The 14684-nt window shown below is 40.8% G+C and overlaps 1 protein-coding gene across 3 annotated transcripts in view; it reads left to right on the top strand.

Annotated features, from left to right (window-relative positions):
- anks6 (ankyrin repeat and sterile alpha motif domain containing 6) overlaps positions 1-14684 on the top strand; it is a 47498-nt gene that overhangs the window by 15889 nt on the left and 16925 nt on the right. For 2 of the 3 annotated variants that reach the window (XR_013495484.1, XM_078197878.1), the window contains exons 6-11: positions 5324-5546; positions 7016-7065; positions 9459-9662; positions 10882-11059; positions 12867-13036; positions 14382-14565. Coding sequence is in view for 1 of the 3 variants with exons in the window: in XM_078197878.1 (XP_078054004.1) it covers positions 5324-5546; positions 7016-7065; positions 9459-9662; positions 10882-11059; positions 12867-13036; positions 14382-14565 (1009 nt within the window). In the remaining 2 variants the exon portion in view is untranslated. The remainder of the gene's footprint in view (positions 1-5323; positions 5547-7015; positions 7066-9458; positions 9663-10881; positions 11060-12866; positions 13037-14381; positions 14566-14684) is intronic. The other variant, XR_013495485.1, reaches the window with a different exon arrangement.

The raw sequence follows: 14684 nt of genomic DNA, 5'->3' as shown, positions 1-14684 counted from the left end.
AAAATTATTGTGCCACTTGGCCAAAGATTGCCTAAAGTGACAATCCAAGTTAATCACTTACGAAATGGAAAGCAATGAAAATTGGTTCCATCGAGTAGACAGATTGAAAAACTTCTATCATGAAATCACACCCAATAGTCTGCAACCAGCAGCTATTACAAAACAAACTTGTCAGATTGCTCAAATAATTCATAATTGTCGGTTGCCATTCTCCTCACCGCTGAGTTTATAAAGCTAGCAATAACAAGCACATAACAGCATTTCTAACTTATCCCTTAAGCAAGGAGGGGATAGGGCCTCTTTTTGCAGTGCAGGGATTCGATGATTTACCATGTACATTGCCACATTCTAAAGGTGAAAGCACCGTATTCAGAGCTTTTTTGTTTAGAGTCCTGGAGCTAAAGTTGAAAATGTAATTTGGTGCAGGAGATTTCTGTGATGCAAGTTGTAGTTTGACTGTGGATCTACCTGCAGTGCACAGCCCATAACGCTTGGCAACCTTGCAACAAAGGGTTTAGGGAAATTTGGCCATAATAAATTCTGTTTGTTTGAGACTTGTTGAAAATAGAAATTCTGAATCAAAGGGTTTTGGAGTGGTGTTTTTGTCTTCATTGCTGAGGGTCTGTGCTGAGTCTATATGGCTGTTTATAAGGCATCCAAGCTCCAAATCCACTGTGAACTATAAGTGCGGGGGAGGTGGTGAATTTTTTAATTAAGTGAATAATGGCAAGTTTCAGAGAGGGAGAAGCTTTGAATACAGTGCTTTCACCTTTAAAATGTGGCATTGTAAGTGGCAAATCATAGGATCACTGCACTGCAGAAGGAGGCCATTTGGCCCATCAAGCCTGCAGCAACAACAATCCCATCCAGGCCCTATCCCCGTGACCCCACATATTTTACCCTGCTAATTTCCCTGACCCTCGAGGGCAATTTACCATGGCTGATCAACCTAGGCCTTTGGGCTATGGGAGGACACCCACATAGAGAATGTGCAAACTCCACACAGGCAGTCACCCGAGACCAGAATTGAATCTGGGTCCCCGGCGCTATGAAAACAAATAAATGTTTTCTATTGATATGCATGCCACTGGTTCCTCTGAAGTATTTACCATGATTCAAAGATTAATAACGATGAACTGATCGATCCAGTCACCCATAATTTGTATGACTGGTATAAAAACTACTGAAAATGTTGAGTTTGTATTAGGGATGCCATGAGTAAAACGCATCCTAAATGTGCTAGATGCTGTTAGTTTTGCCAAGCTGAAGTGCACACAAACTCTGCATAAGACTGGCAAATAAGGATTATCAGTCAAGTTGAACTGCATTGAATGCTTCTTCTGTGGCCAGCAAGTCTGTGGGAGCGAGTGCAAGTGAATGAGGGCATTCAAGTAGTTAACGGAGTAGAGGGCGAGGGAGAGGTTGATGGCGTTTCATCAAATCGGGTCCAGATAAAAGCTGGAATAAAGACACTTTGCCTGAATGCACGAAGCATTCGGAACAAAGTTAATGAGTTGATGGTGCAAATCAGCACAAATGGGTATGATCTAGTGGCCATTACAGAAACGTGGCTGCAGGGCGACCAGGACTGGGAGATGAATATCCAGGGGTATCAGGCATTTGGGAAGAATAGACAGGAAGGCAAAGGTGGTGGGGTAGCTCTGTTAATGAAAGATAATATCAGGGTAGTAGTGAGGGACGACATAGGCTCTAAGGAACAAAACGTGGAATCGTTATGGGTAGAGATAAGGAATAGTAGGGGGAGAAAGACACTAGTAGGCGTGGTCTATATGCCCCCAAATAATAATGTTGAGGTGGGGAGGGCTATAAACAAGCAAATAATGGATGTGTGCAAAAACGGAACGGCAATAATCATGGGGGACTTCAACCTGCATATTGATTGGCTGACTCAAGTTGGAAGAGGTGGGATGGAGGAAGTGTTCTTAGAATGCTGTTGGGATAGTTACCTTGAACAGTATGTTACAGAACAGATGAGGGAACGAATTATCTTAGATCTGGTAATGTGTAACGAGGTAGGTAGAATTAAGGATGTTCTTGTGAAGGACCCTCTTGGGTCAAGTGATCACAACATGGTCGAATTTCTGATACAAATGGAAGAGGAGAAAGTAGGGTCCCATACCCGGGAACTCTGTTTGAACAGAGGGAAGTACGATAGGATGAGGGCTGAATTGGCTAAGGTGGACTGGGAGAGCAGACTGGTAGGTAGGACAGCTGAGGAACAGTGGAGGATTTTTAAGGAGACCCTTTTCAGTACTCAGCAACAATATATTCCGGTGATAAAGAAGGACTGTAAGAAAAGGGATAACCAACCGTGGATAACGAAGGAAATTAAGGAGAGTATTAAATTAAAGACCGATGCGTAGAGTGGCCAAAAATAGTGGAGAATCGGAAGATTGGGAAAACTTTAAGAAAGCGATAAAGAAAGGAAAGATAGGTTATGAAGCTAGGCTAGCTCTAAATATAAAAAATGATAGTAAAAGCTTTTACAAATATATAAAAAGAAATAGAGTGGCAAGAGTGAATGTTGGACCCTTGGAGGATGAGTGGGGGGATTTAATAGTGGGAAATGAGGAAATGGCTGAAACTTTAAATAAGTTTTTTGTGTCGGTCTTCACGGTGGAAGACACAAATAGTTTACTGAATATTAACGATAGAGGGTTGGTAGGAGGAGAGGTACTCAATACAATTAATGTTACCAGGGAGGCAGTGCCTGGTAGACTAACGGGGCTGAAGGTGGACAAGTCCCCGGGCCCGGATGGAATGCATCCCAGGATACTGAAAGAAATGTCGGAGGTAATAGCGGATGCGTTAGTGGTTATTTATCAAAATTCGTTGGATTCTGGGGTAGTGCCGGCGGATTGGAAAATGGCTAATGTTACGCCGCTGTTTAAAAAAGGAAATAGACAAAAGGTGGGTAACTACAGGCCGGTTAGCTTAACGTCTGTAGTTGGGAAAATGCTGGAATCCATCATTAAAGAAGAAATAGCAGGCCATCTGGATAAGAAAGGTTCGATTAAGCAGACGCAGCATGGATTCATGAGGGGAAAGTCATGCTTGACAAACATGTTGGATTTTTATGAAGATGTGACTAGTGCGGTTGACGGAGGGGAACTGGTGGATGTGGTGTTTTTGGATTTCCAGAAGGCGTTTGATAAGGTGCCTCAAAGGTTGCTGAAGAAGATTGGGTCACACGGAGTTGGGGGTAGGGTGTTAGCATGGATTGGGGATTGGCTATCCGACAGGAAGCAGAGAGTTGGAATAAATGGGTGTTTTTCTGGTTGGCAGATGGTAACTAGTGGCGTGCCGCAGGGTTCGGTACTGGGGCCTCAACTATTTACCACTTATATAGACAATCTGGAGGAGGGGACAGTGTAGGGTAACAAAGTTTGCAGATGACACAAAGATAAGTGGAAAAGTGAATCGTGTGGAGGGCGTAGAAGGTCTGCAGAGAGATTTGGACAGGCTGAGTGAGTGGGCGAGGATCTGGCAGATGGAGTATAACGTTGACAAATGCGAGGTTATTCACTTTGGAGGAAATAATAGCAAATTGGATTATTATCTAAGTGGAAAAAAATTACAACATGCTACTGTGCAAAGGAACCTAGGGGTCCTTGTGCATGAGGCGCAAAAACCCAGTCTGCAGGTGCAACAGGTGATCAAGAAGGCAAATGGGATGTTGGCCTATATCGCAAGGGGGATAGAATATAAAAGCAGAGACATCTTGCTGCATCTGTACAGGGCATTGGTGAGGCCGCAGCTGGAATACTGTGTGCAGTATTGGTCCCCTTATTTGCGGAAGGATATATTGGCCTTGGAGGGAGTGCAGAGAAGGTTCACCAGGTTGATACCAGAGATGAGGGGTGTTGATTATGAGGAGAGACTGAGCAGATTGGGTTTGTACTCGTTGGAATTTAGAAGGCTGAGGGGGGGATCTTATAGAGACCTATAAGATAATGAAGGGGCTGGATAGGGTAGAGGTGGAGAGATTCTTTCCACTTAAAAAGGAAACTAGAACTAGAGGGCATAGCCTCAAAATAAAGGGGGGTCAGTTTAGGACAGAGTTGAGGAGGAACTTCTTCTCTCAGAGGGTGGTGAATCTCTGGAATTCTCTGCCCACTGAAGTGGTGGAGGCTACCTCGTTGAATATGTTTAAATCACGGATAGATGGATTCCTGATCGGTAAGGGAATTAGGGGTTATAGGGATCAGGCGGGTAAGTGGAACTGATCCACTTCAGATCAGCCATGATCTTATTGAATGGCGGGGCAGGCTCGAGGGGCTAGATGGCCTACTCCTGCTCCTATTTCTTATGTTCTTAAGTCCTAGCATTGGACTCGAGTGGTCCAGCGGTAGGGATGCTAGCACTGCATCACAATGTCTCCTATAGGACATAAATCATTCTGCAGACTTTCAAACTAACTAATCTGCAACAGCCCAATTCAATTGGTGCGACTGATGCTCTTTATTTTGCTTCTTGAATAACTTCAGGACTGCTGGTTACTTGGCATTACCACCAGGATGGGAGGAGTACACAGTTTGACTTGCCCACTATTCCACAGGTCACACCATTAGTTTTAAAAGTTTGATTCACTCACCAAAATGGCTAGTTGTTTACCTTACCCATTGGTATCCAGAATAAGAGAGACTAACCAGGCTTCTTTCAATAGACAAAACCTGTCTTGTCAAATAGAAAGGCATAATTTATTAAATAGTGTTTCTTGTACACAAACACATCCCCCAAAACAAAAAGAGGAATTCTGGCAAAAGTTGAAAGTCAGTAGTTCAACGGAAAAGGAAGACTGGTGGTGTCCGGCTTATACGGTAGTGTTCTCGGGACTGATCTGTGAGACAGTTGATGACTTTTGTGCTGCTTTTCGAGTGGGCTTGAGGAATACTTACAGGTACTCTATTCCAGCATGTAGAGCAACCACTATTCATTTCCGACTGTTGACTGCAAAAAGGCTGCTGTCGTCTTTTCACATGCAGTTGATTCTCCTTAAAGCAAAATAAACTTTAGAACACAGTTTTCCAGGCATGTTTTTTTTTCTCCAAGCTATAAACTACCGTGTGACTCTTTTGTACAGTCCACCAGTGTCTATTAGTTTCCAGCTTCCTTAAAACTGCTTAATTACCTTCCCTGGTAAATGGATGTCTCTTAGAAAAATCAGAGCTCTTGTGTAAACCCATTGGAACAGTGTCTTAAAACACATTCTTCCAGAATATTCTTGGTTCTTAAAGATGAACCATTCTCTATGATTATTTGTGACAATTGAAATAATTGAAGTTTTCTCAATTCCGTGTAGTCTTGGTGGAACAGAATGTCCAACAGATTCCGTAAACTAAAACTGACGCGGACACTCAGGCATGGTTTTTCCACAAACCGGCTTGCCCCTTTTATCGATGAGCCTGAGGTGGGACTGGATATAACTATGAAAGCCAACCTGAAGGATGACCACAATCATTCAGCAGTAGTCATGTCTACAGCCAATCCTGATTCAGTTTGGGCATCAAAAAGAAAGGACAGTGGTATGAAAAAATAATGCATTTTTCAAAATAAACAATTGTATGATGAATGAAAGGTGAACAATAAAGATTGCAATTAGTAATTCTGCTTTAATTCTACATTTACCATGTTAAATTAAAACTGATAACATGGTGGTAAAGCTGCTACAGGTTAATAACCTGTTCAATGATTCATGGGGTATCTATTAATGTGAATCATGTTGCTTTGTGTCTTATCCAAGGGGTGCATTCACAAATCCTTCCAAGTTCTTGCTCTTCCCATGCAGGGTTTTTTAATTACAGGGTATGTGTTATGCAGTAGGTTTCTGGGATGGTTATTGAAGCAGACAGAATGGGTTGATTTAGGACATGATGGATTTGTTGATTTAAGGGAAAGGTAATTGGGGATTTGTTCAAAAGGTGGGTAAATGGATTTGTGTGTGTTTGGAGGGGGGGGGGGGTCTCTTTGACTCGAGTAATACTTCGTTGTATTAAATTTGTTTCTTAGGATTCTAGTTTCCCTTCCAGCCCAAGACCTCATATTCATTTGGAGTTTGAGGAGTTGCCCAAAGTGCTCAAGGATACCGAGAAGAAAAGTCTTAAATGAGTGACCCCTAATTCTGAAGCTCTACCCCCTGGTTCTCGTTCCCCATGAGGAAACGTCATATCAGCAATTTTAAAGTCCAGTAAAGTTAAAGGAGAATGCAGTTCTTGAAGTTTGTTGACTTGGCTGGCTTCAGGCTGAACTCGGTCTTTCTAGGTAGTGTGGAGGTGGTTTAAAGATGTAGATGGATGATTTTTGTTCTTCAGATAGCAGCTGTGAGGTTGAGTTCTTTGTTTAAATCTACCACACAAACAACCAGCATGTGTACACCAAGCTTATCACTTTGAAAGTATCAACTATAAGTAGTGCAACCGTTGACCCATTTTGTCCTGGCTTTGGAGCCTCTGCCTCTGCAAGGACCTCCCTTGTCTTCATCTTACCTGCAATTGATTTGAGAAGAAACAAACCTGGCTTAACATTAGAACATAGAACATTACAGCGCAGTGCAGGCCCTTCGGCCCTCGATGTTGCGCCGACCAGTGAAACCAACCTAAAGCCCCTCTAATCTATACTATTCCAATATCATCCATATGTTTATCCAATAACCATTTGAATGTTCTTAATGTTGATAAACATTTTAATTATCATTTTTCTAATTCTGTGTACCGTACTCTCAAACAGCCATTCCGCTTTGGTCTTGTCAGATAATGACATTGTTAGCACTGGGTGAAGTCAACTCCTGTTCTATTGGGTGTCCAGCACTTTAATATGATTTGAGTTAGAGTATTATGCAGCAGTTAAAATGAGAATTTTTGGGGGGATAGATTCCCTGTTAATATTTCTAATTATTCCTTGGTATGATATTTTGATTTGTATTAAGTATTAGAGTAATCTGTATCAGACCTAACACAATTCAACTTGTATTTTTTTTTTTCAATTCACTTCATAGGACTTGACAATACTAGTGCAGGAAAGGATGACATTCTTCTCACAACTATGGTAGGTTATGAATTTGTACATGGGGTAATCATTCTTTTGAGCACTTTTAGTGAAATAGGGGTTGGATTTTTCAAAGATGATATAGTTGCTTATCCGACTGCTATGTGCATTATAAAGATTAATATACTGAGCTTGCTACTACAAGAAAATCACTGACAAATTTGGACAGTGCCATATTGCAACTGACAAGTCGTGACACGTCTGCAAATAGGATAACTTTGTCGTTTTTACCCCTCTTCAATTATTGTGCTCGATGCTAGCACTAGATACTGAAACACTTAATGTGGTTGCCCAAGATGCTTCTTTGTCTCAATTTAAGATTTCCCACAGTGCATCGTTGTAGGTGTCCATTCCCCATTTTAGTTGTTCTTGTGGATTTTTCCTGAAAGATTGATGATTTGGTGTTTTGAACTTGCATCCAGGTCTTTGATTTATTTATTTTTTTAAATGAAGAAACTGGACCCATAATTATCATTGAGGTAGGAGAAAGGTGACTTGGTGATTCAGGAACGAGTGATTGACACCAAGCCATGATTTCAAAGCCTGAAGTTTTTAGGGTCAGGGGAAAACTGAGAGGGTACAAGAAGTTCCAATGTTGAGCAACTTGGAAAAAGTGAAGTAGTGTACAGAACACTCATGAGTCTTGATTTTAACATGATGAGATGGCAATAAAGTGGAAGACTGTGCAGTAGAAGAATTGAGGAGGAACTAGAGAGAGCATTTGGATAGTTGGTTGAATCTGTACTGCATTCTGTCCTTCAAAGGAGCTATTATGTTGGGATCTCCTTTTTTTATTCTCCATGTAACTCATATTTTCAATAAAGGATTAATAGATTTTGATTAAAATGACCAAAACTGGATTTCCATAATTGCTATTTGGTAAATGCACAGTTCAGGTGGGATGCAGTGAATTGTGGATGAAGTATAAGAACTAGGAGCTGGAGTAGGCCATCTGGCTCCTTGAGCCTGCTCTGCCATTCAATAAGGTCATGGCTGATCTTTTCGTGGACTCAGCTCCACTCCCCACCTGCTCACCATAACCCTTAATTCCTTTACCGTTCAAAAATTTATCTATCCTTGCCTTAAAAACATTTAATGAGGTAGCCTCAACTGCTTCACTGGGCAGGGAATTCCACAGCTTTACAACCCTTTGTGTGAAGAAGTTCCTCCTCAACTCAGTTCTAAATCTGCTTCCCCTTATTTTGAGGCTATGCCGCCTAGTTCTAGTTTCACCCACCAGTGGAAACAACTTAATAAATAATAGTCCATTTTGCTGTTATTCCTACCAAAATGGATGACCTCACATTTACCAACATTGTGCTCCATCTGCCAGACCCTTGTCCACTCACTTAGACTATCTATATCCCTTTGCAGACTTTCAGCATCCTCTGTACACTTTGCTCTGCCACTCCTCTTAGTGTCATCTGCAAATTTTGACACACTACACTTGGTCCCCAACTCCAAATCATTTATGTAAATCGTAAACAATTGCAGTCCCAACACTGATCCCTGAGGCACACCACTAGTCACTGATTGCCAACCAGAAAAACACCCATTTACCCCCACTCTTTTTGCTTTCTGTTAATCAATCCTCTATCCATGCTAATATATTACCCGTAACACCGTGCACCTTTATCTTGTGCAGCAGTCTTTGGTGCGGCACCTTGTCAAATGCCTTCTAGAAATCCAGATACACCACATCCACAGGTTCCCCATTGTCCACTGCGTATGTAATGTTTTCAAAGAATTCCACCAAATTAGTCAAACATGACCTTCCCTTCATGAACCCATGCTGCTTCTTACCAATGTGACAATTTATATCCAGATGTCTCGCTATTTCTTCCTTGATGATAGATTCAAGCATTTTCCCTACTACGGAAGTTAAGCTAACTGGCCTACAGTTACCCGCCTTTTGTCTACCTCCTTTTTTAAACAGTGGCGTTACATTTGCTGTTTTCCAATCTGCAGGAACCACCCCAGAGTCCAGCGAATTTTGGTAAATTACCACTAGTGCATTTGCTATTTCTCCCACCATCTTTTAGTACCCTGGGATGCATTCCATCAGGACCAGGAGACTTGTCTACCTTTAGCCCCATTAACTTGCCCAGCACTACCTCTTTCATGATAGTTTCTAGCCGTAGCCTTCCTGTCATCAATTTTTGGCATGTTATTTGTGTCTTCCACTGTGAAGACTGACACAAAATATCTGTTCAATGCCTCAGCCATTTTCTCATTTCCGGTTATTACATCCCCCTTCTCATTGCTGAATGTGTTTTGGATCTTTTAATGTATACTTTAGCTAATGTAAAAATTGATACAATCCACTTCATAAGGATTTTTAAAGCTATAAAAGTATTGATTGCGCCCCTGTTAAGATATCCTCTCTGTTACAGTTGAGAAATGGTGCACCCTTCACTCATCTTCCCAGTGACAAGTTGAAAGCAGTTATCCCTCCATTTTTGCCTCCATCAAACTTTGAACTGTGGAGCTCTGACAGGACACGAATGAACAAAGAGGGAAAATTGGAGCACACTGCGCTATCTATGCCCCGCCGGCTTGCAAAACCCAATTTCAACAGCAGTGGAAATTCTGACATTGTAAGATTGTTTTATTCAGATGTAACACATTTATTTGTCTGTCCGGATAAGTCTTTCAGTAGGTATTAATGAAGCTTGCTGCAAGCTTGAGTGAATAGGGACCTTAGCATACATGGTATTACTATGGTTTAACATTATTCTTAATGGAGGTATTCTAACTGAGGACCCATGACACTTGAGAACCAAGACCTGACTTCCCGGAGGCCATCAACCTGTCGATCGTTAAAATTTTCACTTAAAATATGCACGGATGGATTAAGATGGCTATTTGGCTAAGAAGCGTATGAAATGCCTTGAATCTTATTGATGGGTTATTTTGAAACCTAAAATGGATTGAGGTGGGAACAAACTTTGTAACTCATTTCCTGTGGATCACGTTAAACTTGTGTTTTAAAAAAAAGTTTCCAAATTGCTATATCGTGCTTTAGTGGTCTCCAGTCAAGTTTCATATTAAATCAGTTATCTGAAAGACTATTGTACTTGAAGCCCAAGCATCAGATGCAGTAAACTGAATATTCTGTCTGTTCAATGTGATCTTATTTTCTTGTAACTAATTAACTTGATTCACTTGCAACTAAATTGGTTTCAAATATGTTGGTGAGGAAATGAGTATCCCTGACTCGGAGAGTATTTATCTAGTGTAACAGAAGTGCTTACTGGTAAGCAAGGTACGTGAATTTTATTGAACTCTCTCAAGCTAAGTATCTTCTGTAGACATTGTGCCCAGTTAATAAGCTGACTAAGGAATTTCTGGACAGTCAGATGGTGAAATCTTTGTATTCGTATTATTCAACGTAGGCTAATAATTATGGTTGTGTGCTAGAAGGTAAATGCTTAATGTATTTGTATCATGTTTTGATTTTAACAAATTTTAACCTATTTGAAGTGAATTGGTGAATATCTGTGTTAAGAGTAGACATTTAAACACATTAAACACCTCAATTAATAACCTGACAAGTTCCATCCCTCTATCTGTTAAAATTTGAAAGTAGTTACCTGCAGCACATCATTTCTTTTCTATTTTTTATTTCAATTAAGATGTTCAGCATCATAATTCATAAACATATTGTGAAAGTTGCCCTTTGACTTTTTTAAGAAGTTTTAGCTTTTCCCAAAACCTGATTTTATTTTGATAACGTTGAATTTTGGAATAAGTTTAAAAATGTGTAGTGTTACAAATATTTATTTTGACGTACCATTTTCTGTCTTTTTGTTTCAGACCTCTGTCAGCAGAATGGGGAGATCTGTTAAACTTCCTCCTATTACAAATCTCGCCAGGAGTCCAGCTTCTTCCCCAAACTCAGGGCATTTCAATTATTCTCCGCATTCTTCTGGTGGATCTAATGGTGTGGTTAGCATTAGTAGACATTGCATCAGTGATCCACATAACCGCTCAGGTCAGAAGGATATTCTTGTCAGTTTCTTTGAAGAGTATATTTTTGTCTACGTTGAGTGCCTTTTAGTTGTCAAGAGTGGATAGTCAATCAATGAGATTAAATTGATTCTAGCAGCTTGGATTCTGCAGTCCACCTTTTTTAAAAGATGAAGGTCATTTCAAGTTAATTTTTGTACTTGTCAGCAAAGGTAACATTTCAAGCCTTTAGTGTTTCTTTCTCTATCCTGAAAAACCATCGGATCTTGCAGCACAGTAAGAGACTGTTTGTTTGCCGCATTGTGGCTGTGCTAAAGAACTATCCATTTAACCTTACCTCCTTGACCTTATCTGTAGCTCTGCTACATGTAGTTGTTTAAAAAATGTCCTCAGAGATTTGGATAAAGGATGTTCAACCTGAACGAGGGAGACATTTTAGAATCACTTGGCATGACATGGTAGAACATTTAAGGTGACACAAACTAATTGGTTAGAACTGTTATGGATTTGTGAAGGGAGAGTTCTATCAGACCACTTTAATGTTATTTACTTTGATAAAGAAGCTAAGATGTAGACTGAGGCAACTGTGCACATGTAGTTCCCTTGCACTTTGTGAAATCTTTGAAACATGTACAGATGTCACCCAAGTAGTAGCAGGTAAATGAGGAAGAGGGAGGAGCCAATGAACAAAGATTAGTTAGATCAAATTGGAACCATGCAAGTATAATCTTATGAAAATGGATGACTGAGGACAATGGTAAGATGAATCATGTCTAACATTGCAGATGTCCAGCAAGGATGAAGTACGTTATCACAGTTATTGAGTATTTTTTGGCACCTTTTTGGTTAGAGCTGCTTCATTGTAATGAGAAAGAAAGCAACACAATGATAATCAGGCAGCGAGTTATTAGAGAGCTTGGGAGATGATGACCCAATGAGTTGAGGAAAGAGAATATGTAACACAGGCAAAGGCAAATACAGAGGCCTCACCGCGCCAGGGACCCGGGTTCGATTCCTGGCTTGGATCACTGTCTGTGTGGAGTTTGCACGTTCTGCCCTTGTCTGCGTGGGTTTCCTCCAGGTGCTCTGGTTTCCTCCCACAATCCAAAGATGTGCGGGTTAGGTTGATTGGTCATACTAAATTGACCCTAGTTTCGGGGGGGATTAGCAGGGTAAATATGTGGGGTTACGGGGATAGGGTGGGATTGTTGTCGGTGCAGGCTTTTTGGGCCGAATGGCTTCCTCCTGCACCGTTGTGATTCTATGATTTGTCTTTTATGATTCTACAAGGATGATCTCTATCTCAGTAACTAAGAAATCCATGAGCTTGTACTTGATGTTTAAGGATGTCGTTTTTTAAAAAAAATTGTGAAATCATTCAACTAGGCAAAATGTGAATGCAGCAGATCAGTTAGTGACATCTGATATAAAGGGACATCAGAATAGAATATTAGTGTAAGATGAAAAGGGGTAAAATTCTTGAAGCACCATAGGGAAAATTTGTTGATCTCCAAGGCCAAATTGAAATAACTTCTTTGGAGAAAAGCACATAATCAGTTACTATTGTTAGGACAACCGTGAGTTGACTATAGCCTTTCCAGCCATGGGAGCATGAGAAAAATAGGCAACTGACTTCAGGGTTCAGTTGGTGTAATTCTTGGGCTGCTGGAAGTCATGAGACTAGGCCAATGCCCTCAGTGGCTTTCTGCACAGCATGGCTGAGATCTGGTTTTAGCTGGGACATCCCTGTAACCTTCTATCCTGTTACTCCTTACCAGCAATTTGAGAATTTAACTGTAAAAATATGTATTTATTTTCTTTAAAATTTGCAGGAGGAAGCTCAGATAGTGTCTTGTCACAAATTGCAGCCCAAAGGCGGAAAGCAGCAGGATTACCCGAATTAAAAACAAACCGGTGTGAGGTTCTGCCTCATCCAACTTCTGTTGAAGATAGCCTTCCTGAATTGCCAGCCTCTCCAACTGTGGGTAACTGCATTGCACAGGTAACTTGTCCTGAGTTTAAAAATTATGACCATATCAATAATAACCATATTCTTAAAATGGCACTCGTAGCTTTGTTATGAGCATTCAGATTATTACACAATCAGAAATTTGGTTCAACAATTTCTGCATTGGTAACTATTAAACAGTGGAAAAGCCATAGAGTTGCAGTAACATATATTTATCATCTTTGGCAAGAAAAAAATATATAATCTGCATTGAAAAGTCACTATGTTCTCATTGAAAAGGGCTGTGCTAGCATTACTATTATGCCAATTGACAAAAGGTGAAGAATACAAATTCAAAAGTTATCCTTGCCCTTCACCTTTGCAAAACAATTTGAAAATGCATTGAGCTGTGAATTATTTACTGATTCTTGATGTATACCATTATGTTATCTTGGCCTGCTTTTGATTGCTCTGGTAATTTTCAGAATATTTTTACTCTTGTATCAGAGCTCTTTTTTTTGTTTTTTGCCTCTTTCCAGCGTATCACATGGCTTGGAGGATGGGGAAAGAATTATCTAGTGATCATAGAACATAGAAAAGCTACAGCACAAACAGGCCCTTCGGCCCACAAGTTGCGCCGAACAATTTCCTTGCCTTCTAGGCTCATCTATAACCCTCTATCTTACTAACCTCCATGAACCTATCCAAAAGTCTCTTAAAAGACTCAATCAAATCCGCTTCCACCACCACTACCAGCAGCCGATTCCACACACCCACCACCCTCTGAGTGAAAAACTTGCCCCTAACATCTCCTCTATACCTACTCCCCAGCACCCTAAACCTGTGGCCTCTCGTGACAAACATTTCAGCCCTGGGTAAAAGCCTCTGAGAATCCACTCTATCAATACCTCTCAACATCTTATACACCTCTACCAGGTCACCTCTCATCCTTCGCCTCTCCAAGGAGAATAGACCTAGCTCTCTCAACCTATCCTCATAAGGCATACCACTTAATCCCGGGAACATCCTCGTAAATCTCCTCTGCACCCGTTCTATGGCTTCCACATCCTTTCTGTAATGAGGCAACCAGAACTGGGCACAGTACTCCAGATGGGGTCTGACCAGGGGGTCAAATACAGAGAATGGGGTCAAATAAAAAAATTCAAAACCAGGATGAGTAGATTTTTCTTGGTTGTTTTTTGTTTCAGAATGTGGGACAGACTTGAAGGTCTAACTGATCTGTCAGTTTCTTGTGTTCATATTCTACTGCATTGATAAATGTTAGCTGCTTAATACTGAACGGACATGAGAATATTTGTGCACTTTCACACACAAATTGTTGTCGCTCCTTAATTACCCAAGTGTAAAATGTTATCAATTATTTCTCTTGGTAATATAGAAATGTGGAAAACCGCGTCCCTCATCTGCTACATCATCAAATTCAAAGAGCACCTCTCCTACTCTCACTCCATCACCATCTCCCACCCCTAAAAGTCCCCAGGGCGAATCATCATTGGCCTCGTCTTCACATCAGCAGTCTAAGAGCAGTGGTGGGTCCAGTAGTGGAACCCTCACAGATGAAGGTAAGGCAAATATGCTAGGAGGGGACCCCTCCCCCACTTCCCTCCGGTAAACTTCATTGTACTAAGTGGTACAAAGAGCCTATATGCTCTTGACACTCTAATTAGAATTTATAAATCAA

Source organism: Mustelus asterias, chromosome 2, assembly GCF_964213995.1.
Source record: "Mustelus asterias chromosome 2, sMusAst1.hap1.1, whole genome shotgun sequence".
NCBI lineage: Eukaryota > Metazoa > Chordata > Chondrichthyes > Carcharhiniformes > Triakidae > Mustelus > Mustelus asterias.
Note: the sequence above shows the minus strand (reverse complement) of the source record. Positions and strands in the feature narration are given on the sequence as shown.